We start from the raw sequence: 26,306 nt of genomic DNA on the forward strand, positions 1-26,306 counted from the left end.
CATGTAATAATATGAATGAAAAACTTCATCTGTATAATGTAAACAGATGAAAAACTTAATCTGTATAATGATGAAAAACAGATGAAAAACTTCATCTGTATAATGTAAACATACGGTAGATGTAGACCTGTGAATGGATTCTTGATATCTTTTAAACTGTTGCCGTGGCAAAGCTTCAAACTTTGAAATTATTTTAGGATGCTTTTGAGACTCTTAGCATGCATGAAATTGCATGAAACTCAACAGACACATCACATTTATTAGCCAGTAGACATGTGCAAAGTTTCAGAAACGGGCATGGTGCAGGGACTAAATAGCGCCACCTTTTGACAAAAGTGGGGTTGTTATTTTTATCTACAGTTACAAAAATCGTTATATACATTGTACTCCTCAAGCCAGACAACTTTCTAATTCATAGTCATTAGCTCAGACCAAGAGGAAGTCAGATATTTTGGTTTGAATATGGTGAGACTCTCTCTGAGCCTACGTCCGTGTATGGCAGGCCCTTTTAACATTTAAAAGCTAAGTTTGCCTATCCGGAAATTAACATTGTAGATATCAACAATGTCTTTCTGTCTAGTCGTAATTACATTTTGGATAGTTTGTATTATCATTTAAGATATCTGTAACATAATTGTGACTAGTCAAAATGACAGACTATGGCAAGCCGTTTTAATATTTAATCATGAAAGGGCCAAAGCCTTCGGCACCGCCACCCCGGTGCCTTTAGGTAACTAAAGGAGCCGGGGTTGCGGTGCCACCGGCTTGGGCCCGCCATCGCTGCTCGCAGCTATATTTTTTATTTATTTTTTTTCTGCAAAGTAAGCGCCATTTTCGGGGCCGCAACATGCTCAAAAACTCACCAAATTTGGCACGCATGTCAGGACTGGTGAAAAATTTCGTATTTTGTGGGTTTCGCGGATGGGCAGGGCAAAATGGCTCGCTAGCGCCACCTAGAAAAATGGAAAAAATTAGCCCCTCGTCCACGTTCAACCTACATGCACGAAATTTGGTGGAGAGGTGTATCATTTCAAGACGCACAAAAAAGCCTCAAGAACCCATACCCTAAACTCGACAGGAAGTCCGCCATTTTGAATTTGGCGACCGATTTGGGACGATTTACACACTCCGTACTTTAACAAACTCCTCCTAGGGATTTAGTCGGATCAACTTCAAATTTCTGCTCTACCTTCTAAAGGCATTGACAATGTAAAGTTGTGCTATCTGCGCGTTTTCGTTGATGGGCGTGTCCGCGGCGTCGATGATTCACCATGAAACAGGAAGTTGTAGTAACTTGGCTGTAAATGCCCAGATCTGCACCAAATTTTACTTATTTGACAAGAGTCACACCCTGAACAAATCTATATGCCGACATTCACCCACAGTCATAGCGCCACCTGCTGGCAACAGGAAGTGACCTTTAACGAAGCAGCGTAGCAAATGCACAGCCGCACTGGCTGAGCTGCAGAATGTGCAACGCGGCCGCCTCACACCCCGACGTGCTACAGGTGCGAGGGCCCGCCCATCGCTGCTTGCAGCTTTAATCTTGTCATTGAAATTTGTCTCAGTCATTACAGATTCTAAATAATTGTGTCTGGTTTGTCTCAGTTGTTACACCTTACACCCGTCTTTGAAACAAGGCCTACAAGTCTTAACATTAGGTGTGTTCGACATCGCGTGCAGGCGGGGAGGAGCTGCAAACGGAGACGTGAAGTCGAACAATTTCTGGTTCCCGTAGTGACCGCTCACGTGGTGTTTGCATGCTTTACCACAGCTGAAGTGAAATAAATGCAACATTTGCCAAATAAACAGATATTTCAGACACATTTTCATTCATAACTTTACTGCTTCATACAGCATCTGTTTGAACTAGAATAAAGTTCAAAATAAGCCTATAATCAATGACGTGGAATCAACGTTTTTTAATCAGTTTTATTTTGATAAACATGATAAACATGACACAATATAACATTGCGACTACATGAAAACAGTGTTTACTGTTATAAAATACTGATTTGTGAGCTTTAGTGGAACTAAACGTGTGAGAATAAACACGAAACGCACGTGATCGTTGTCATGCGGTGAATCCGGCGAATCGTGGAACAGCTGTGACATCATCAGAGCTCGTGCAGCCGCTCTTAAAAAGCTGCGCTGGCTGAGTCCTCCGGCTACTCTCGTATCGCTCTCGCGGTACTTTGATGGCATATGTCACAGTCACGTGGAGTCAGCGCTGCATCAAGTCGGACAAAATTTCTAACCGGCATGCACTGTTTCAAGTCAGCCGACGATCGGTCTGCGCAGAGCTGCATGAAGTCGAACAAGCCTATTATCTTTGGTATACAAAGTCACATGATGAGCAAAAAATGAAATTCCACACTATCTACTTTCTAAATGCATATAATGGACCTTGTCATTTTATATATACAGTATATATAGGGTGCGATTTGTGAAAAAAGCAGAGGGGGGATGTTTTTTAAAATTTAATACATATTTTCAGCTTATATTCTTTTATAGACTAATTATAAACTTTAATGAAACAATGTCTGAACATTTTGACAAATAATTTTAAAATACATTTATACATGTTAATTCAGAGCGATATACATTTAAATAGAGCAAGATTTTCACTCTAATGCCTTGTCCTTTCCTCATTGGAATGCACTCATGTAACATTAAAAACATAAGTTTGAGCAGATGTCCCTCTCATTGGTTTCATTTGGATTACATAATCAGAATATTTGTTCCCTCAAGCTTTCTATATACATTATTCTAATCGTGACTGAGGCAAGTAGCCTACAGAGTTTTGGTTCCTTTCTGTGACACGCTTCATTTTATGAAGACCAAGAGGGCAGAAATCCTATCCTGTTTGTTTTCTTTATTTTACATAAAAGCATTTTCTGGAATACCTCACCAGGTTCTCACTTTATTGATCAAAAGGAATTTTAATTTGTGCTTGGCTACAGTACAAGAAAATAAGGATAAACTAGGTCTGTCACTAGCAAAAAGGTAATGTATAGTGTCAAAATTCAGATTAGGAAATATTATAATAGGCTAATTTCCCTCTGAAATGAAAGTAATAATTTAGCTAATTGAAATGAATTGCTTGAATAGCAAGTACAAAATGTAGAGATTGATTTATAGATTGACTGGATTGTGAATCGTGGTCAATACTTATATAATTATAATTTCAAGACTTATTATATTTATTTTATTATTCATCAATATAAAGTGGTCTGACTAAAAAAGCAAATAAATTATTTGAATTTTAAATGCTTTTACAGCATAAAAAAAAATCAGAACTGTCAACAGTTTAATCTCGGCCCACATTGTGCGTCTCTGTGGGTCGGTCGATTCGGTATAGGAGTTCAGCAGGGAGGAAGTATCCCAGGTACTCCACTGTGTTTGGAGTGGTATCTGTGTAGTAATGGCCCCCCTCACCATGGTGACTGAAGCCATGGGTATGCTCTACTCTCAGGTCAAGACCCTGTGAATTAATAGTACAACAGAAATTAAATTGGGCACAACAAACTTTAGCTAATATGAAATACTTGGCAAAGATTCAAAATAATATTGTCAGAAAAAAAAAGGAAGGAATGACATTGCTACTGGGTAGGTACAGTACTCACTGGGTCTCTGGACACCATGACAGTTTGAAAGATCAGTGGTGCACTGACTTCAAAATGCTTAAGCCAGTTATCGACATCCTTATTGGTGTTTAGAGGGCAGGTAGAGAATTCACATGGCTTAAAGACAAAGAGCAATGAAAAGTAAGGAACTAATTTATGTTGTAACATTTTCATTAGGGCCCAAGCCCTGAAAGGGCGAAGGCCCTATTGTTTTCCTTGGGATTATTTTTTCTTATTATTATTTTACTACCTTTTTGGCACTTTTGGAGCCCTTAAAGGAACACTCCGACTTTTTGGGACTTTAGCCTATTCACCTTATCCCCCAGAGTTAGATAAGTCCATACATACCTTTTTCATCTCCGTGCGTGCTATAAGTCTGTTTGATGCACCCACCGCTAGCCTAGCTTAGCACAAAGACTGGATGTGAATGGTTGCAGCTTTCATACTAATCCAAATGAGTGACAAAATAACGCAAACGTTTTCCTATTTACATGTTGTGATTTGTATAGTTACAGAGTGTACAAATAACAAAGTCAAATGAGACACAGACATCTTTTAACCGTATAAAACCTGGGAACTATTCTCTGAAGGCGAAGCACTGCTACTTTGGTATAACCGCATCACCGGAGACACGCCATGGTGAGGAGCGGAGAGTTCGCTCAGTGTTTGGGTAACAGAGTCAGCAATTTATAAATAGTAAAAGCGTAGTTTAGTCATGGGTTTTCGCTCTATTGTAAATAGCTGCGACAGTAAACAGGGGAGGTAATACCATGTTTCACAGAATTCCAACTAAAAACGCTGACTGGATGAAGAAATGGCTAACTTACTTACTCTGGATATTGATCCAAACACACCTAAATAGATTATGAAGGGACATTATGTTTGCTCGGTACATTTCAATGAGGACGATTATTTTGAAAAAAATGGAATTTGCCACACGGACCATAATGTGCTGAAGGATACGGCCATCCCATCTATAGCACAGACAGGACAAGTGGATCACCTGCGGTGTTCCGTTATGTTTTTAGATGACCTACTGTAACAGTGCCATTAGCCAGATCTAATGTAACGTTAGTGACACTATTATATGATTATAATATATAATTGATTATAATATAAACACGGACGCGCTTAGAAAAAAACGAGCGTGTTGAACTTTTCACCCTGTGCGCCTAGTAGCCTAAATTTGAAATAACCATGGAAATAACGAACTTGAGCGTGCAAAAGGGTACGATAGGCTGTTCAGGCCGAGTTAATTGTGCAAAAACAATTTGTGCTATTACTTTCCCCTTATTCTATCCTATAGTAATGCAATTATACTGTATATTATATGCTGTTGAATGCATTTGGTTCAGCTAATAAATTACATTTAAAATATATTGATTCCTGTAATAATAATTGTTTATTCATGTTCTGTGATATTTATATATCTGGATGCGTTTTTGGTTGGAGTTCAATGAAACATGGTACTGTATTAGCTGGTCTCCCCTGTTTATTGTCACAGCTCGTACAATAAAGCAAACACCCATGATAAACTATGCTTTTCTAACATTAGTAATTGCTGACTCTTCACCAGGGGCGCAACTACCCAGTTTCAGAGGGGTATGCAGCAACAATTTTAGCGCCCCCCTCCCCCCACCCCCCCACAAAAAAGGAAAAATAAATGTAATGTAAGTGTGCTGTGTAATAAGTGAGTAGGAAGAAATGAGAGCTAACAGAAGAAAATAAGTGCAAAATTGTCGTTTATTAACACAATTAAACTATAGCTACTCCACCTTGATGAACCCCCCTGAGAAAACTATAAGCTCCATTGGAACAGCAATACCAGTGTTTCTCACAGGATTTTAGGTAAAACTGTGGACCTCTGTTTCTCTAGGGGGGTTCGGGGGCATGCTCCCCCGTAAGAAAATTTTGTGTTCTGTAATGTTAAATTCAGCAGTCTGGTGCACTTTGAGAGTTCAAAATTGAAAGCTCCAACCCATATTCAGGGTGCAAATTAAACAGAGAAATATTTGAACCTCTTTTAGTTAGTGTCTGTCTACATTACACTACTACATAATAATAGTTATAATATTAATCCCATGATAGTAATAGCCATAAAGGCTATTGTAAAACAAATGCACAGAAAAATAAAAAAAAAAAATAAAGGAAACTTTCATAATTAGTTTTGCACTAATTTCTATACTTGAAAGATACTTGCGCATAATGAAGTATTTCATGGGCCAGTGTGTCAGAAAAAAAACTAAAGCTGACTTTTTTTGACCAATGCATTAAACCAGCACAGCGCCGCCAATTAAGCAAAAAACAAAAACAAACAACAAACAACAAACAAATGGGCCGCCGATGTATGAGTTTTGTGGGCCGTTAAGACAAATAAATTAAAAAAGGATGAAATGTATTGGCTGAAAAGCACGTCGGCCCAGCGGGAATCTCCCGGTAGTCCCGATGGCCACCGAGATATAGATAGCCTACATGCCTGGATGTCGCATTTTAAATCCTACCTGTTGGCTTTCAGCAATGCATGCAGTTATTTAGCTGCTGTCGTATCAATTGACATGCCATCTCCTTTTCTCTCTTTCTTTTTCTATTTTTAGCCCCACAGCATTTTGTTTTATCCATCTTTTTCGACGACAACTCACTACCTGCTCGCTCAGCGCTCACGGCGCCCCCGCCCGCTCGCGATATTACCCGTCCCCCTTCTCCATGAGGGCGCCTACTCTAGCCTAGCTGTTAGTCCTCTAAAATTTTATATAACAATGAAGGAATGCAGAAATGATTTAGAAACGCACAACGGCAGCTACATATAGAAATACAATATAGCCTATATAATTTTTTATTTTTTTTTTACCATCGCTTTGGCGCCCCCCATTGTGCTGCGCCTCTATGCGCCGCATATAGCGCATACCCACTTTTTGCGCCACTGCTCTTCACTCCAACATTGAGCGAACTCTCTGCTCCACGTCACGGTGCATCTCAGGTGATGGTTATCACTCTGCCCAAGTATCAGTGCTCCTCCTTCAGAAAATATAGTATTTATACGGTTAAAAGATGTCTGTGTCTCATATGGCCTTGATATTTGTACAGTCTGTGACTATAGCCCAACAGGAAGTCAGAAATTTACGGTTGTTTTTAAAACGCATGCAATGGAATTTAATACAGTATACACCTCCTAGAGCATTCATCCACATGGAACGAAACTCGGGCAGCCTGAAGCCAACACATTGAGGATGAAAGTTTGCGAGGGGATTTTTCATATCTTGAACGGTTTGGCCTTGGCGAGGAAATGAAATTATGGTGAGAATGTAGACCTGTGAATGGATTCTTAATATCTTTGAAACTGTTGCCGTGGCAACGCATCAAACTTTACCATTCTTTTAGCATGCTTTTGAGACCCTTAGCATGCTTCAAATTGCATGAAACTCGTCAGACAAATCACATTTATTAGCCAGAAGACATGTGCAAAGTTTCAGAAACGGGCGGTGTTGAGGCCTCAATAGCGCCACCTTTTGACAAAAGTGGGGTTGTTAGTTTAATCTACAGTTACAAAAGTCGGTATGTATATTGTACTGCTCGAGCCGGAGAACTTTCTAATTCACACTCATTAATTTGGACCAAAGTCCAAATATAGAGTATAGAAAGTCAGATATTTTGGTTTGAATGCGGTCATTCTCTCTATGAGCATACGTCTCTGTATGGCAAGCCCTTTTAACATTTAAAAGCTAAGTCTGACTATCCAGAATTAACATTGCAGATAACAATGTCTTTCTGACTAGTCGTAATTACATTTTGGATAGTTTGTATTATCATTTAAGATATCTGTAACATAATTGTGACTAGTCGAAACGACAGATAGAGTATGGCAAGCCGTTTTGGCATTTAATCATTTTAACCTACTAGTCTCTATTTTCATGCTACAGTTGTAAAGAACGATAATTTTAAACATCGTCATAAGGTGTCGCCAGGCGACCGTCTTAATGAACGAGTTATGGATTCATTCGTTCAAAATGCTGAATCATTCAGTAATGAGAAAACACTGCTTTGAGATGGTTCGCTGTGATCTTTGTCGAACTATTTTCTCTGCTAAAACAGAAAAAGTCAATATTGCATCTAAAATGTAAGTGACGTGTCTTGTGTGTGTGACTACGTTTGTTGCAGTGATAAGAGTTGCACCCTTGTTAAAGTTTAAGGCCTTGTCTTTCTGGATATACATCATCTTTTTAATAACAAAATATGCATACAACCTGTATATTTTAGATTTATTATTTGCTTTAAATTAAGATTGTATTTTTGATAATTGAACCTGAATGCATTTAAAATTAATGTGCTATATTTCAGATCATATATTTGTTTTTCTTAAAATTTGAACAAACCATAAGTTTATTCTCAGCTGAATTATAAATAATTTATTTCTGTATAAAATAACACATTTGATTTTTCTTTTTTAATCAATGTAGAATGTGTAACTGACAACAGATTAGGGCTCTGTTCGAGGACAAGAAATTAAAACCAATGTGACATGACGAATGTCCAAAAGATGGCAGAGAGAGAGATTTTGGTTGCTTGACAGTTGTAGGTTATCCAGTTTGAATAATTTCCTGTATGAACAAAAGGACAGAGTACAGTATGTTTGTATGCCTCCATTGTTCAATCACGCCTCACACACACGGACATTATTGTTCTAATCAGATCAGGCAAGTAATATCCTGTCTTGTCCCTTAAAAAAAAAAATTATATATATATATATATATATATATATATATATATATATATGCTATAAGCTATATACATTTATATATAAGCATGCGTTTTCCAAACAACCCTAAATATATATATATATATATACATACATATAAAAAAATATAGCGATGAAAGGGCCAAAGCCGTGGTGCCGTGGTAACTAAAGGAACCGGGGTTGCGGTGCCACCAGCTTGGGCCCGTCATCGCTGCTCGCAGCTATATTTTTAAAATGTAATCATAGTTCAAGTCACTATATATAAACTTCTATTGAGTTTAACAGTGACTGCTTTCACCAACAAAAAAAGAAAAGAATCACAACATTACATTTGAAAACTATTACACCATCATTCAAAAGTTTGGGATCAGTAAGATTTTTTTAATGTTTTTTGAAAGGTCTGCTCACTAAAGCAGCATTAATTTGATTTAAAAAAAAGCCCTCTCTGGTTGTTGTTTGTCTTCTCATGTTTGGAGAATGAATGTGTTACTCTTATCAGAATTTAATTTGTTTCTATTTTGTAGAGTTCATCTCCAAAACTCTCCATAGAGTTTTTTCCACTTTTCTTGAGATCAACTAATCAATCTAATCTTTTGGAAATGCTCTATTATCATAGCCTGGATGCCAGCCCGAACTCCGCCCACAACATTTTTTGGTCGGGAAGTTCGGTCTGGACTCGATCCATTGAGGAGTAATTATGATCAGGCAAGAAATGAACGGGCCAATCAGATTGCCAGGGCGGGCTTTATACGATGATGGACAGATGATCTGCAGGGACGTAATCATCACGTTATCAAAGAGCGCTTAACTGTTTTCCCTCAGAGATGACTGCAGCTGGAGAATTGAGATGTATAAATTCAGCTGTCGCGTCTGTTGTAAAATAAATCGACAGTGCATTAATTTTAATATACAAACAGAGAACTGCAATCAAGGCATTTGTCGATCGGAAAGATATTTTTGGCGTCCTTCCAACATGATTCGGGAAAAGTGTAACTTATCAGCTGGCTCTGACGGTCGTTAAGAAGATGGGACGTAATGAAAAGCCTGTGGTCGTTGTGGTTTCTCCGTTGGTCGCACTCATGGAGAAGTAAGTAAAAGAAGCAACAATCATTATTTAACTTCTAATCTAAAATAAGTAAGTTCTGTAGTTGAAAATTGCGCTATGCAAAGGAGTTGACTTACTGCGTTGCTCTGATTGGTTGTAGGTTTACCGACTATCCAATTGAGTGCAGAGGTTTTTTTTTTCCTGGTTGGTTTAAGACACGCCTCATAATCAAAGCCCAACGGAGCAGTATCAGACTCATTTTCTTATTAGAAAATGAGTACGACGAAGTCAGGCTACTATTAGCATGGAAAAATAATTTCTCGTTCTGCTTATATGAAGTTGTGTAATAAAAACCTTTGTGAACTCTATGAACAGATTGGACCAGAAATATGTACAACATCCAACTCCATTATATAATGAAAAGGCTTTTTTGTAATCTGAATATATCTTCTTTCTACTAGCCATGCAAAGCACTTGCATTTCGACTTCAATTATTTTTTTTACTATTCTTTACATCAGTCAAACTCCTTTAAATTCTAATCTTGTTGACAATGTATTTATTTATATTTTAAATCCAACATCCCTCAAATCAATATAGTCAAATTTGATGATCCTATTAGTCTAACTAAAATTCTGAAAGCCATTACGTAAATTTCAGAAAATCCCTGCAGAGATTTTTTCCTCCTCAGGTTTCCCTACTGCTTCTCTCAGTTTTTGAAGAATCCCTAAAATTCTACCTCTTTACTTTCAAAACCTGATAAAAACCCCTTAAACTGTCAGTCTTATCCAATTCCTCTTAACATAAAAGTGAAAATCCTGGCTAAGGTTCAGGATAGAAAGGTTAGAGACTGTTATTCAAGACTGGCTTTGTTCATCAACCTTCTAAGGATAAAAAAAAGCTTTTTTGTCTTTGTTTGCAGTTTTTTTTAGAAAGCCAGTCTTAACCTTAATGTAACCTTGGCCAAGATTTTCATATCTATGTTAATGGAATTGGATAAGACCCACAGTTTGAAGGCGTTTTTATCAGGTTTTAAAGGCAAAGAGGTAGACTTTAGTATAGGTATTCTCAAATTGTATTTACCTCTGGGAAGGTTAGGGATAATTTTGATACCCAAGTTCCCAAGTTGGGTGAGCCAAGCTTATTTTTTTTGGTCTTTCCCCTGCATTGGCCTATTTCTGAACATCAATTTTCAAGTCAATTTCTGACATTTATTTTAGATGTTAAACTGTGCCCCTTATGGACCTATTTCTTAATCCTACAAATGTTTCCTTGTCATCCTTACAGTCAAATGCTCTCTTTTGCTTGATAACAGCTAAAAGGCTTATACTAATGAACAAGAAAAATCCCTCCCCACCCAGCTATTTTCATTGGTCATGCAGTTTTGCAGTTTATTAAAATAGATGTACAAAACTTGTCAATACAGAAAAATTTTACGCAATCTGGCAACCATTTCTTTAATGCTTGAAAAAAAGATAATGGCCCTCATTTATCAATCTTGCGTAGAAACGGGTGTATGTTGGCGTAAGATTATGCTTACACTCCTCTCACCGCCTGATTTATGAAGATGTGCGTACCTTTGAAATCCAGGTGTACGCAATGCCTGCCCTTGATAAATCCCGCGGCCGAAAACGATTGTCATTAGAATAACACGCCCCTAAATATTCAAGTCTCCGCTCCCCCCACGCCCTCATTTTACGCCATGGACACATGGAAGACGGCAAAGAAGAGAAACTTCTCCAGAATTTAATGAATATTTTATAAGAGAGTGGAAATCTTTCATTAGCATAAATAAAACCCCTGATATATCCGCTACAACGTTATGGGAGACAGCCAAAGTAGTAATGAGAGGAAATATTATATCATACTCTACGTATAAACATAAAAAAGAGAAAAAATTAGAAAAAGATCTGGAAGATAAAATAAAAATATTACACCAAACTTACTCAAACCAAAATGAACAAATATTAAATGAAATAAATCAAACAAAGAATCAACTTGACAGTATTACAAATAAAAAAATAGAATTTTATAAACAACGTTTAAGGTTAATACATTTTGAATATAAGGACAAATCAGGAAAATATTTAGCCAATTTGCTGAAACGTAATAAGGAAAAAACCCATATATCTATATTAAAAACGAGAATAAAATAATCCATAACCTGCAAGATATCAAAACAACTTTTCAGACATTTTACAAAAATTTGTACAAAAGTGATAAAAAAGAAAATCAAAAAGAGACTGGTAAATTCTTGCACAATATAACACTCTCCAAATTAAGCCTAGCACAGAAAGAAGAATTAGAAAAACCAATAACAGAGGATGAATACAAGAAAGCTCTCTTTGCATTACCAAATAATAAATCACCAGGTTTAGATGGCTTCCCCCCAGAATTCTATAAACATTTTTGGTCAACTATAATTTCACCACAGTTTTTAGAAATGTCAGCAGACATTAAAAACAGCTCATCTATCCCACCACATATGAACACGGCATTACTTTCGGTTTTACTAAAACCAAATAAAGATCCGACATTATGCGCAAGCTATAGACCCATATCCCTGATCAATACTGACATGAAAATAATTAGTAAAACCCTAGCCTCACGGTTAGAAACAGTTATCTCAAGTCTTATTCATCCAGACCAAACAGGATGTCATTCATCAGACAACATACGTCGCTTATTCAATATAATGAATAACAATAAAACACAAAATACTACAATTATTGTGTCATTAGATGCGGAAAAAGCGTTTGACAAAGTCAATTGGAATTTTCTTTTTGCCGCTTTAGATAAATTCGGTTTTGGAGAGTCATTCGTTCACTGGATTAGAACATTGTATAGTACACCGAAGGCTTCAGTCATCACTAACGACATCATATCACCATCATTCCAGTTGCAACGAGGGACCAGACAAGGATGTCCACTCTCTCCACTCCTATTTGCACTATTCATAGAGCCCTTAGCAGCCGCAATAAGACAAAACGATACTATCACGGGATACTCAACGGATAAAATCACTTATAAAATCTCATTATATGCTGATGATATTTTATTGTATTTACAAAAACCAGAAAAATCTCTCGTAGTAGAAGTTACCAATGTCATTAATAATTTTTCGAAAATATCAGATTACTCTATAAACTGGTCAAAATCTACAATTCTGCCCATAAATAAAACATTGCAGTATATAAAAAAACTAAATACTCCATTTAATATAGGTAATATCACATACCTGGGAATACATATCTCTCCCAATTTATCTGACTTATTTAAACTTAATTTCATTCCATTACTGAAAAATACAGAAGATGATTTAAAACGTTGGATGAATTTGCCATTATCTCTTATAGGAAGAATTTCTACAATAAAAATGATCATATTACCCAAAATGAATTACCTATTTACAATGATACCAATTCAACCCACTAAGAAATGGCTAGACACATTAAATACAAAAATAAATAAATTCTATTGGAAAAACAAAAAACCAAGAATAAGCATCGCTACATTACAGAAAAATAAAGAGATGGGAGGATTAGGGGCACCCAACTTTTACTATTATTATCTAGCTGCACAATTACAATATCTCTACAAATGGATAAATGGCAATCATATTCACAACTCGTGGTTAGACTTAGAACAGGCAGATTGTAAGAAGATTTCATTATCTGATCTACCACATATTACTGATGTTATTAAGGCCCATGATCTATACAATAATATGACAATTCGTACAACATTATTAGCATGGTGGAAAAGTAATCATATAACTCATAATTCAATAACACCGCACTCCCTCTCTCCTATATGGCATAACCCAGATTTTACTATTAATAAATCTACACTTAGTAATGAAAAATGGAAAACTGCAGGCATCACACATTTGCATAATGTATTCCTAAATAATAAATTCTAACACTTTTCAGAGTTGATAGAAAAATATAACCTAGGGAAAGTCAAGATCAGTACTTTTATTACATACAAATCAATCACGCTACCAGATTTAAGATTGGCAACCTTCTTCCTAAATCTCCACCTCTTATTGAAAAAATAAAACAAATCAGCAACACAAAAAAATTATTATCCAAATTATATACTATACTAATAAATACAGATACAACATATTCAATACCTATTAAACAATGGAAAAATGATCTCAACATAATCACAGATGCCAAATTTTGGAAACAAGTTAGCTTAAATACTTTTAAGATGAGCAGAAATACCAATGTACAATTAATTCAATTAAAAGTAATACACAGAACACACCTAACTCAACATAAACTGTTTAAAATGGGGCTGTCAATCAAACAAATGCGAACACTGCAATCTAAATGTACAAGATGATTATTTTCATGCTATCTGGTCTTGCCCCCCAGTTATCAAATTTTGGAGAGAGATTACTGGTAAACTATCTGAATATCTTAAATGTAATATCCCGGCAAATCTGTCATTATGTCTTCTAGGAGACACATCAAAAATAAACCCTCCACTGGTACATGCATCACCCTTACTTCTGTCTCTAGTTATCGCCAAGAAAATTGTCCTAACTAACTGGAAAAATAAAAGCAAAATCAGTATTACTCAATGGCAGCACTTATTAACAGATCATATTACTAAAGAAAAACAGACCCTTAAACACAAATTAACTATATTCAAACAAATGTTTGGTTCCATTTCAGAATCGTTAAACATTAATGTGCCCTGATAGGTGAATTAGAGCCTCACCAGTTACCTATGTTAAATATATGAGACGCATACCATGCATATTAATACTATCGAATACCCAATGAATATACTTTAAATTTGATTGTTCAGCATTTTAATCCTGCATTATATTAGTTAATACATCGCGTATGTGTAGGGCGTGTGCGTAGGCCTAATAATATAATTTATGTTAATATCTCTTATTATGCTTCTAAATATTCTGTTCGTGTTTATTTTGAATGACATTTAATTATTGGGGTATGATTTGTTTTTGTTTTTTTTGTGATTTGTGCCAGCAGCCATATCACCCTGTAGCCCAAGACTGGTTGCCTACTGAAGCTAAGCAGGGCTGAGCCTGGTTAGTACCTGGATGGGAGACCTTCTGAGAAAGCCTGGTTGCTGCTGGAAGAGGTGTTAGTGAGGCCAGCAGGGGGTGCTCACCCTGTGGTCTATGTGGGTCCTAATGCCCCAGTATAGTAATGGGGATACTATAGTGTGTCAAAGAGCACCGTCCTTCGGATGAGACGTTAAACTGAGGTCCTGACTCTCTGTGGTTATTAAAAATCCCAGGATGTCTTTCGAAAGAGTAGGGGTGTAACCCCGGCATCCTGGCCAAATTTGCCCAGTGGCCTCTGTCCATCATGGCCTCCTAATCATCCCCATATATACCAATTGGCTTCATCACTGTCTCCTCTCCACCAGTAAGCTGGTGTGTGGTGAGCGTTCTGGCGCAATATGGCTGCCGTCGCATCATCCAGGTGGATGCTGCACACTGGTGGTGGTTGAGATTCCCCCCTCTATGTAAAGCGCTTTGAGTGCCGAGAAAAGCGCTATATAAATGTAATGAATTATTATTATTATTATTATTGTGTGAAGGGCTTTTAAGGCATGATCCACACACGTCTAGCTTATAAGCATGTCATCAATTATTATTAAATGTGTGTTTGTGTGTTTATACCAGTGTACATGTATACAGGCTCGTGTGTATGTATGTATGTGTGTGTGTGTGTAAATACGGGTATGTGTGTGCATGAACATGCATGTATACATTCGTTATAATTGTATACAATTGTTTTATTTATTTTTATTATTTTTTCCTTCCCCCTTTCCTCCCCTCAACAAAGTCATGAGAATAAGAAAGGATGGGGAAAAAAAACATGACACCTGGCTTAAAATGCATAACTCAAGACTACAACCAGTGGTCATTTAAAAATAATAACAACAATAATAATTGGACTATATCCAAGCACGGGCAGAGACACGATCGGATCATGTTCCAGTGATCCGGAAGGTCCGGCCAATGTGGTTTGGGAAACTCCTCTCAGACACTTCAGTCTTACAGTCTTAACCATGTGCAGGCAAAGACGCAGCCGTGTCATGCACAAATGATCCGGAAGGTCCAGCCATTGTGCGTTGGTGTTAAAAAAAAAAACATTCAGGAGAGTAAGGTGCAACTGCAAACTCAAGCAAAATCAATATGCAATAGCCATTTTAACTCTTCAGCCTCCCTATTTTTAATTTCTTTTTTTCTTCCCCTTTGTTTTTGTTGTTTTTTGTTTTGTTTGTATAATCTTTGTTCCTTTTTTTACACCCCCCCCCCCTCCTTATTTATTTTTTTATTACTATTTTTTTTATTATTATTATTTTTTTGTGCATGTGTATGAGGGTATGTGTGTGTATGTAGGTATGTATGTATATATTTGTGTATGTGGATGCATGTATGTATGTATGTATGTATGTATGTATGTATATATATATATATATATATATATATGAATGTATGTCTATGTATACATGTATGGATATATGGGTATGTGTGTATACATGCAGGTATGCGTGTATGAATATGTATGCACGTGGCAGGTGGCACGCAGGTGGCTCTGGATCAAAAGAGCGGAGCCGTGGTTAAATGCTGCTAGGGCACAAGCTGAGGCCTGATCAACTTCAGCTGGGTCGCCTGAAGGAGGGTGTCTGATGTTTCGAAAGACCCGAAACACCCAATGAGATCAGGAACATCACTGATGATGTGCCCTAGCTTAGCATCAGAAGGTGTATCGTTACAACTGTCAATCTGAAGAAACCAGTGACTACCAGGAACAGACTGGTTGACAACCAAGAAAAGGTTGGTGACATCTGGAGAGGCAGATGGCAGCTCGGGAAGACGGCAACCGGGGCGGTATGGGCTAGCACCCCTAGCCGCAGCCTCTGTGAAGAGGAACCCAAAACTAGCTACGGAAAAATTAAATGATCAATACCCCCAGGGGAGCCCGAGAGGGGGGAGAAAGAGAACCCCAGTCAGACGGACCTAAGGTTATCGACCAACAGCAAAGGAAAAACGACTACGAGTGCGGTTTGTCAATGTGGAAAGATTTGTAAAAATGCAAGAGGCTTGAAGATCCATCAGTCACGGATGAAATGCCTGGAGTCACGGCAAGAACCACAATGCACAGGCTTAGTGCCTGGTGAGTCAGAGGAGGAGCAGGGCCTGGAAGAACCCCATAGAGCCCAGAGCCTCCACGTGGTACAAACTGTCCCCCCAGTCATGCAGCCCGAGAGGAGGAGGATCAGGTGGCCTCAAGCATGTAAAACAACTGAGTGGCAGAAGTTTGATGAGGATGTGGACAAGGTGCTGGAAGCAACGGCCAAAGGTAATGCAGAGAGGAGGCTGCAAACTATAACCACCCTCATAGTGAGCATGGCAGTTGAGAGGTTTGGTGTGGAGGAGGTGAGAGGGGTAACAAAGCCATACACCAAAAACCAGAGGGTAAGGAAAATTCATAACATCAGAATAGAGCGATGCCTTGATAACACCACCAGAGCCTGTAAAGGCATTCGACCTGAGGGAGCCATTCCTGAAAGAAGTACAGGAAGTAGTAAGGAAGGCAAGGTCTGGGTCTGCACCAGGACCAAGCGGAACATCATATAAGGTGTACAAGTACTGCCCCAAGCTTCTATATCGCCTGTGGAGGATCCTAAAAGTCATCTGGAGGAAAGGGAAAACTCCAAAACAGTGGCGGTGTGCAGATGGAGTATGGATCCCAAAAGAAGAGGACTCCAAGATCATCAGCCAGTTTAGAATCATCTCGCTTTTGAGTGTTGAAGGAAAGATCTTCTTCAGCATAGTCGCAAAGCGGTTGGCAGAGTTCTTCCTAAAAAATGGATACATCGACACCTCTGTGCAGAAAGGCGGCATACCAGGTGTTCCAGGCTGCCTAGAGCACACAGGCGTGGTTACACAGCTCCTCAGAGAAGCAAAGGAGAATAAGGGTGATCTGGTGGTGCTGTGGTTAGACCTGGCCAACGCCTATGGCTCTATGCCCCACAAACTGGTACAGGAGGCTCTGGAGAGGCACCATGTTCCTGCTTTAGTGAAAGCCCTTATCCAGGATTACTACAGAGATTTCAAGCTGAGAGTCTCATCTGGGTCAACAACATCAGAGTGGCACAGGCTGGAGGTGGGAATCATCACAGGCTGCACCATTTCAGTGATCCTGTTCGCTCTTGCAATGAACATGTTGGTGAAATCTGCTGAACCGGAGTGCAGAGGGCCCAAATCCAAGACTGGAATGCGCCAACCACCAATCCGTGCCTTTATGGATAACCTCACAGTGACAACGGAGTCAGTGCCTGGAGCTAGATGGATCCTGAAGGGTCTGGAGAGGGTGATGGAATGGGCCAGGATGTCATTCAAGCCAACCAAATCCAGATCCTTAGTGCTAAAGAAGGGCAGGATGGTGGAGAAACATCATTTTACCATCTCAGGAACTCAAATTCCAACCCTGTCTGAAAAACCAGTAAAAAGCCTGGGAAAGATCTTCGACAGCAGCCTCAAGGATACAACATCCATAAAAAACACCTGCGAGGAGCTGGAGAGGTGGCTGAAGACTGTCGATAAAACTGGGCTCCCTGGAAAATTTAAGGCATGGGTGTACCAACATGGGATTCTGCCAAGAATAAAGTGGCCTCTGCTCCTGTACGAGTTTCCGATCTCCACCATCTCAGAATTGGAAAGGAGAGTCAGCCGCTACCTAAGAAGATGGCTGGGTTTCCCGAGGTGCTTAACCAGTATCGCCCTTTATGGAAACACCTGCAAGCTGCAACTCCCGCTAAAATCCATCGAAGAGGAGTTCAAGGTCTTGCGTGCAAGGGAGGTGCTGCAGCTCCGTGAATCTAGGGACCCTAAATGGAGGGCAGAGGTGGCAGTAGACCAGGCTGAGTCACGGCTACACCATGGTGTCCTAGTGGGAACAGTGGCCAGAGGAAGAGCTGGGCTAGGAACCTTTCAAGGACCCCGGTTCGACAAGGCTCGTGGAAAGGAGAGGAGGCAGCTAGTACAAAGGGAGGTGAGGGCGGTAGAAAAGGAGAGGTCCAGCAAAGCAGTGGGAATGGCACGTCAGGGTGCCTGGATTAGATGGGAACAAGCTGTGGAGAGGAAGATCACGTGGACTGACCTTTGGCGGGCAGAGCCACACCGCATCAAGTTCCTGGTCCAGGCAGTCTATGACGTCCTCCCCAGCCCGTCCAACCTCCACACCTGGGGGCTGGTCGACACACCAGGATGTGCCCTGTGCCAGAGAAAGGGAACCCTTGAGCACATCATGAGCTGCTGCCCAAGAGCTCTGGGGGAAGGCCGATATCGCTGGCGGCATGACCAGGTGCTCAAAACAATTGCAGAGAGCATCCAGACTACTATCAGCAGCTGCCAGAGGTCAAAGCCCAGCAAACAAACCATCAGCTTCATCGGGGCCGGAGAGAAGCCAGGGAAATCCTTCAGGACAACAGCAGGGATCCTGAACACGGCACAGGATTGGCAACTGAAAGTGGACTTGGGCAAACAACTTAAGTTCCCCCAGCATGTTGTTGAGACCACCCTGAGGCCTGACATTGTCTTGTTATCAGAGGCAACAAAGAACCTGGTCATGTTGGAGCTCACTGTGCCATGGGAAGACCGAATGGAGGAAGCCTTTGAGAGGAAGGAGGAGAAATATGATGGCCTTGTCAGCGACTGCCACAACCAAGGCTGGAAGGCAAGGTGCTTACCTGTGGAGGTGGGGTGCAGAGGCTTTGCAGCGAAGTCCCTCTACGGGGCCTACACTGCACTCGGCATCACTGGTGAGAGAAGGAGAAGGGCAATTGGCAAAACCACAGAGGCGGCAGAGAAGGCTTCGAGGTGGCTCTGGATCAAAAGAGCGGAGCCGTGGTTAAATGCTGCTAGGGCACAAGCTGAGGCCTGATCTACTTCAGCTGGGTCGCCTGAAGGAGGGTGTCTGATGTTTCAAAAGACCCGAAACACCCAATGAGATCAGGAACATCACTGATGATGTGCCCTAGCTTAGCATCAGAAGATGTATCGTTACAACACGTGTATGGGTCTATACGTGTAGGTAAGAGAGATATAGATGCATCCGTATTGCCATCTGTCGATTTTGATTGTATATTTGTATACGTTGGCTCACTTTTCTCGTCTTGTATTATTATTTTGTTTGTTTGTATGTTCATTTGTTTTTTTCTCTTACTGTTATGTTTGTTTACTTGTACTCTTTTTTTTATATTGATTCCTTAATAAAAAAATTTAAAAAAAGAAGAGAAACTTCTCCGACGTGGAGCCGAAATGACCTATTACAATGCATTATTTTACAGCACGTCTTTTGAAATTAGCATTCAATTTCGAATCACGTCACATATATAATAGTGATGATGATGTGATGTGAAGTACCATTCATTCACATTAATAATTGCATGACAATTTGTAATAGTATTCTTCTTATTATTATGATTTGTATTAATGATGCTTATTGTTATTTAGAAGAAGGATGTCGTTGTTAAGAAGAAGGATGTCGTTATTATTATTTGTGTTATTATTATCATCATTTAAAAGAAGCAGAACGTATTTTTTTATTATTTTGTCAGTCTGAATTATTTTTTGGTCATTGAAAGCCTTTCATTAGGCTACCGAACCCAGTCCGTGCGCACCTGCCGGGGATAATCCTGAAACGTCAGGGTAAAGCGGGCTCACAACTGAAGGAATACATATGCTTACAAATCAAATGCTTTGGTAAAGTCACACAAATTAAACATTGAAGTCCACGTTACACAAAAATAAACACTGAAGTTTATAATTACCATGTTGTTTTTTTGTTTGTTTGTTTTACAGTGGGTCATAATATATCATATCTTTTAGTTTGTCAGTGCGTTTTGTGGTGTTAGGAATTTTTCTGCGCATTTCCTCACGAACTCAAAACGTGCGTACACCACCTCCTGAGCGGGTGTAGGATTTGAGCGTGCCGTACGCCCACGTCCATATTGATAAATCGCAAACTCACCGTGGTTTTGAGTGTACGCAAGGTGTACGCTGGAAATTTGGTGTACGCACTTTTGATAAATGAGGGCCAATATATAACCACCCCCCCAAAAAAATAAACACTTTAACATCCTCATCCATAATCTTGTGCATTATAGGGCCGACACATATTAAAATTTTAATTACCATGATATGGATCTTTGCCTTCCCCTTTTGTATGACAAAAGTTCCCCCCAGGGCCACACTCTTCTCCCCATAATGTTCTTCCATGGTCTTTCTCATGCAGCTCACAAGACTGTCCTCTCCAGTCCTTCTGCAGGCTCTCACCACAATGACCTGCAATTGTAGTTATTTCAAACCTTGTTACATTTAAAAGTTTGAGATCAGCATGATTTATGACTTCTGAAGGACTAAAGGCCAATTTATACTTCTGCGTCGAGGGTACGACGCCGTTGTGAGCATTTATACTTCTGCGTTCAGGTCTTGGTTGCTCTGCAGTACTGCTCCGAAACACTAGTTGGCGGCGGAGGGTTTTAATGTTCCACTGTGTTTAGATTCCTCACGGCTAGGTTACTACAAGCAATAGCGACTGAAAGAGAGTGGATCATGTTGGAGTTGGAGCTTATTGAGGTGGAAAAACAGTTCACTTTAGTGAAATTACTAAAACTGAAAGGCAGAAATGAGAGAAGACGTCGGAGGAGATGGTACGTGTGAAAATCATAGACAGTGGTGGAAATGCGTGAGAAGGTACGTGCGGAAATGCGTAGGAGGAAATGCGATGCTACCAAGCCGACCAATCACCGATCTTGCGGTCCGCGTCGTCGCGACGTGTAGTTACATTTTTGAAGAGGTGCGCGTCAGGCGACGGCGAAGAGTACGCGGCATGGGACGCGTCTGTGCGTATGCTACGCCGTACCTACTGCGCGCACCCTACGCAGAAATATAAATTGGCCTTAAGTGACACTGAAGACTGAAGTAATGGTTGCAGAATATTCAGCATTGCCATCACAGGAATAAAATTACAAAACTTAAAAAAAAAATATTAAAATATAAAAACAGTTATTTTAAATGGTAATAATACTATTTCACATTTTTACTGTATTTTAGCTCAACTATTTGTAGCCATGGTAAACATAAAATACTTATTTTAAAAACCATTTAAAAACATTTATTGGCCCAAAACCTTTGAAGTGGTTTGGGGTTCCTTTAATAATTATCTGTAGCTCACTCCTAATAATCTTTTCATTACTTATAGCCATTATTAAAGGAAAAACTCCATGTAGTAACTCAATAACAGAACTGAGGGTGTACAGACACGCAAAGTCCCCATGGCTCATACCTTTCCAGGTTTGCCCTCACATGCATAAAGGTTTGCAAGGAGGCCAAAGTCACAGTCATGAAACCTGTCACTATACTTTTCCTGCAGACATTTTCCATCCACTGGGTTGACAGAGGAAAAATAACTCCCATTCACCGCAGGTCTCCCCTCAGCTTCAGTCAGCACCAGAGGCATTAACTAGGAGAAAACAAGACAATACTGTGTTAAAACCCCCATTGAACTCTTTATTAAACCTACAAGAAGAAAAATAGGTTTTATAGTGATATGATTTTTTTGTTTATATTTTGCTGGTAGATACGACAGCATTTTGTATTTTATACCAAAACCACCATATGTAGCACTACGCAGAAGTAAACATTTTCATTTAAGAATGCCACTGCTAATTAAACATAAATTTAAATATATTTGTAAAAGAACTAAAAGGACCGTTATTTTTTTAAGTATTGAAATTCGAATGTGGAAAAACTGCCACTGGTTTTAGAGTAATTATACAGACCTCTCCATTTATCCCAACTGTCTTGGAGGAGACAGCACCAGCCCCAAGAATAAATGCACCAGGCAGCTCCACCTCCTTGGACACAAGGTTCATGTTGTAAACCTTTGAGGGGAATCGGTTAGTTTTACAAATTTGTTTCTTTCTGAAATTACATTTACAGTTCATTAACGCACCTTGTCCAGTTGGACCAGAGGAATCAAATAGGGTACACCTCCCACATCAGTAATACGTGGTTTGCCACAAATACCTAATACAAAGTAACAAATGTTGTTTAAAGAGCCTATTACACCTTGACATATACAGACTTACCGTACATCTGTACTTACCCTTGACAGGAAACTTGAAAGGCTCTTGCGTAAGATCTGGACAGTCGGCAACAGACACTTTTACATCAGAAAAATTATTATTCAGTCCGGTTTCCAGCACTGTAACACATACAAACATATTAGTCACTACAAAGTATGGAAGCCCTAAAAAAGTTAGGTGGGGCAGGATCTGCAACGCATTGCAGCGACAAGAGCAATTTTCCTGATGAGGAACTCCTCCACATCATGCCCAAGGCAGTGAAAAGGCTCGGCCTGGAATGGTTTTCCCCCACTGAGCCCACTAGAAGAGTGGTTCCATCAGTCAGGCCACCGCCAGAAAGCTGGTCCTCTGCAAGTGTTTCAGGCCAAGATGCTGAAACACAGAAGAGAATAGCTCTGACTCGGAACTGCAGAGCTCTGCAGCGCCACGGACCTGGCTACAAAAATGTTGGCCATAGTATGAGGAGTCTCATTGTGCTGGACAGACATCTGTGGATTAAGCCAAGTTCACACTACAGGATTTTAAGCCCGATTTGCAAATCACTGAGCTCGCCGACAGGTCAGGGTGTTATCGCGTGCAAATCGCGGGGGATTAGCGGACGGTGAACACTTCCCAATCTGTTAGTTTGAAAGAGCCAACAACACAGCAAAACCGCTCGCAGACGCGTCACAGAGCCCAGAAAAATATCTAGCCTGCTAGATATCCAGAGCCGTCGCACGACTCAAACAGAGTGATGTCATGAGTACAGCCAATCATAGCAACGCATGGGTTGAGGACACCAGGTAAATCTTAATTTTTCTTTTGCATTTTTTTTCAGAGCAGATCGTTGTGCAAACAGTGTGCAGCACTAGTTTCTGTCTGACGTTCATATTCGTGTGTTGTGTTCTCTTCTTTGCTGGGTATTGGCGCATGTGCTGTTTGGAGTCATTTCTGGTTCGTTTTATTGCTGGTTTTTCGTGACAAAATGTGGTTTGTAGACAAGATAGAATCGTTGGGTGACAGTTGTTGTCAACTTGTTATTTATTTGATTATTTTCAGGTTTTAGACAGTACTGAAACAGCTATCATTAGAGTCAAAAATTATTTGCTCTTATCATCTGATCGTGGTTGTATCTCTATGTAGTGCGTTGTCAGTTCGTGCAGTGAGTTACCTCCTGTTGTGGATCAATAATGTGTTGTGTGGTGTGAACAGCTAAACAACTTGAACACTCCTGATTTCACTGAGAGCAGGTCATGTAGTGTGAACCGCACAGTTCAGCCCGACGTTTTAAAATCATGCAGTGTCAACAAGGCATTACCCGGACTGATACTGTATAAAGGACTCTGAGAAAGCTATCCTCCTTACTGCACAGATGAATCCTTATGAGGCCAGTTGCATGAAGTTATTTTCAGTTCCTACCCAGGTTAGTTTAATCAAGCTCTGGTTTTTCTGGCTCAAGAATGTTGAATGGTTTTTAGCTGTGTTTAGCTGGCATGGTAACTTGCATTCAGGAGCAGGTATTATTCTGGGTAAGAGATTTCAAAACAAAAATGGATTAATCAGCTTTGATATAAGTGACATACAGTATATCAGATGCAATAAAGCCATTCCATCTATATCTCTTGTTCCAAATTAAAGCAACTTATAGTGAAAAATTGTAGACAAAATTGCTTGTCTTTTGCTGCTAATTATTACATAATAATAATGTATAATTTATATAAATTATATCCAAGAGCTGCCCTCCAATGCCAAATTGAGCGATCAATGGAGAAGGGCCTTGATTAGAGTGGTGAACAAGAAGCTGGTAGATATATAGATATATAATACTCTAGTTCAGCTCCATGAGAGTATCGTGAGCCCACTGAACCTGATCTAAACCAGATTTGATTTGTATTGTTTTGTCAACTCTAAACCTACTGAATTGCAACAGACTCTGGCCTTTTCTGAACTGCGGTGGTATCCTTCCCTGAGTGTTTCCTCAAGGTGTAAAAAAAAAAAAAAAAAATTCTAAATAGGTCCTCTCATTTCTCTTCTGTGCAGTGCTCTTAACAGACCGCCACCAGCCTGCTTCAGCTCCTTAGAGGGCGTCTGAACCCGTGATAAGACCTAAGAGTCTAAGACCCGTGGCTTAAACGCTATCCACACACAGGAGGGCTGTGATTCGGCCTAGAAACTAATTCAGAAGTGGAAGAGTTAATTATACAGGCTCGTATACAAGTCGATATATCAGAATGGTGTGACGGGTCTCAAACTCTTCCTGCTAAGGCCGGCCAGTGGGTATGGCCTCATCAAGGGAACGTTCTTCCCACTGTAAAAGCTTAGGCTGTTTGTTTGTTTAACTTTATCTTGTTGTTTGTTTTGGAGTTTTCCATCTTTGATACACTAACATCCATGCATCAGTCAGACATTACAGATGACCATGTTTACTTGTTTTATAGGCAATATTGTTCTATTTATTTATTCTTGTAAACCAATTATGCCACGGCTTTGAGCCGGTCATAACAATGGTCATGAATTTTATATATCGCTCTCTACAATGTTGGACACATAATGGTAATTAATATGATTAGCCTTTTGCTTAACTACATTACCAAACAGCTAATACTGTGTTGCCAATGTTACACAAACCATGTTCCCGTTCATCATCTCAGTATGCCTTCTAAAAATCAGTATCCTTAGAAACGCTTTTAAAAACTTAGAACATCAGTGGAGAAAGGAAATCATTAACATTAAAACTTTAAAATCATTAACATTTTTGCAGATTCTTCAAGATCTTTGTAAACTTTTGAGCACAGTTTGATTTATGCTGATTGGAACATGTAAACAGACTCTCAAAAGTTATATTAAAATTTGAAATATATTTAATATCGGTGCATCCCTACTAGTTTAAATTGCTTTATTATTATTTCTTAAATAACAAAACTTTAGTGTATTGAAGCAATTTGTGTGAGTACTACCCAAATGTTAAAAATGTAAAAACAACTTTTTCTTTATTTAATGAAACAAAAAGACCTGAACCCGAAGCGATGCAATCTATTTAATAGAATATCTGTTGCGCATAACCAGAGATTGGCATAACCCATATTGGGAGTAAAATACTCCAGCAAATTTCGTTTCATGCCGATAAATGTTTAACATTGATTCTTCAATTCCTCTGCCTTTTATTTAGGATATCATTTCCATCTTTAATGATTTTTTTTTACTATTACGCCTTGAATTTAGCTTTAAATACGTTTAAAGATCAAAATGATTTAAAATAGTCACGTTGAACTTTGGACTCAAGTCATTTGGTTTTACTTAAGCACAATGAAAGAAATAGTTAGCCTACACATGCAAAAAAAATGCACACATTAAAATGAAATGCGATAATTACCCTGACATAACTCCTCGAGATTCGGAACATGCAGTTGGAACTTCTCGGTCTTGCTTGTGTTTGCCATCTGTCTTGGTGTTCAATGAGTATTAATCTCTCAATAGTGTTTCAAACTGCCAAGGTCCCGTGATTTCAGTAAACGATGCGTCGTTACATCATAACTGTTCTTCTTCTTCTTCTTCTTCTAGGGATTTATTGGCGGGTTGCATACCAACTTTATGGTGCATACCGCCACCACCTGTGCTGGAGTGTGAAGTGATTTCAGTCTAGAAGTATGTTAAAAGATGACTATATTCTAGTCCTAAGACCACTATTCTTTATGAATTTTAAAACTGACCTTACAATTTCCCTGGATCCTTGTTTTGTGTTCAATATGTTATTGATTGTAAATTCTTTGC

At 39.2% G+C, this 26,306-nt stretch overlaps 1 protein-coding gene across 1 annotated transcript; it reads right to left on the minus strand.

Annotated features, from left to right (window-relative positions):
- Positions 1-1,912: 1,912 nt before the first annotated feature.
- On the minus strand, positions 1,913-26,090 carry bkgd (beta-keto-L-gulonate decarboxylase). Its single transcript, XM_039661729.2, has 8 exons — positions 25,909-26,090; positions 22,577-22,675; positions 22,424-22,497; positions 22,251-22,352; positions 21,755-21,931; positions 20,602-20,751; positions 3,627-3,743; positions 1,913-3,484 (listed from the first exon to the last, which is right to left on the minus strand). Exons 1-8 carry the CDS (start codon positions 25,973-25,975, stop codon positions 3,311-3,313), a joined length of 960 nt encoding a protein of 319 aa, XP_039517663.1. The 5' UTR covers positions 25,976-26,090; the 3' UTR covers positions 1,913-3,310.
- Between the last annotated feature and the right edge of the window lie 216 nt (positions 26,091-26,306).

The sequence above is a fragment of the Pimephales promelas genome, chromosome 4 (assembly GCF_988280905.1).
Source record: "Pimephales promelas chromosome 4, fPimPro1.hap1.1, whole genome shotgun sequence".
In the NCBI taxonomy this organism is placed as follows: Eukaryota; Metazoa; Chordata; class Actinopteri; order Cypriniformes; family Leuciscidae; genus Pimephales; species Pimephales promelas.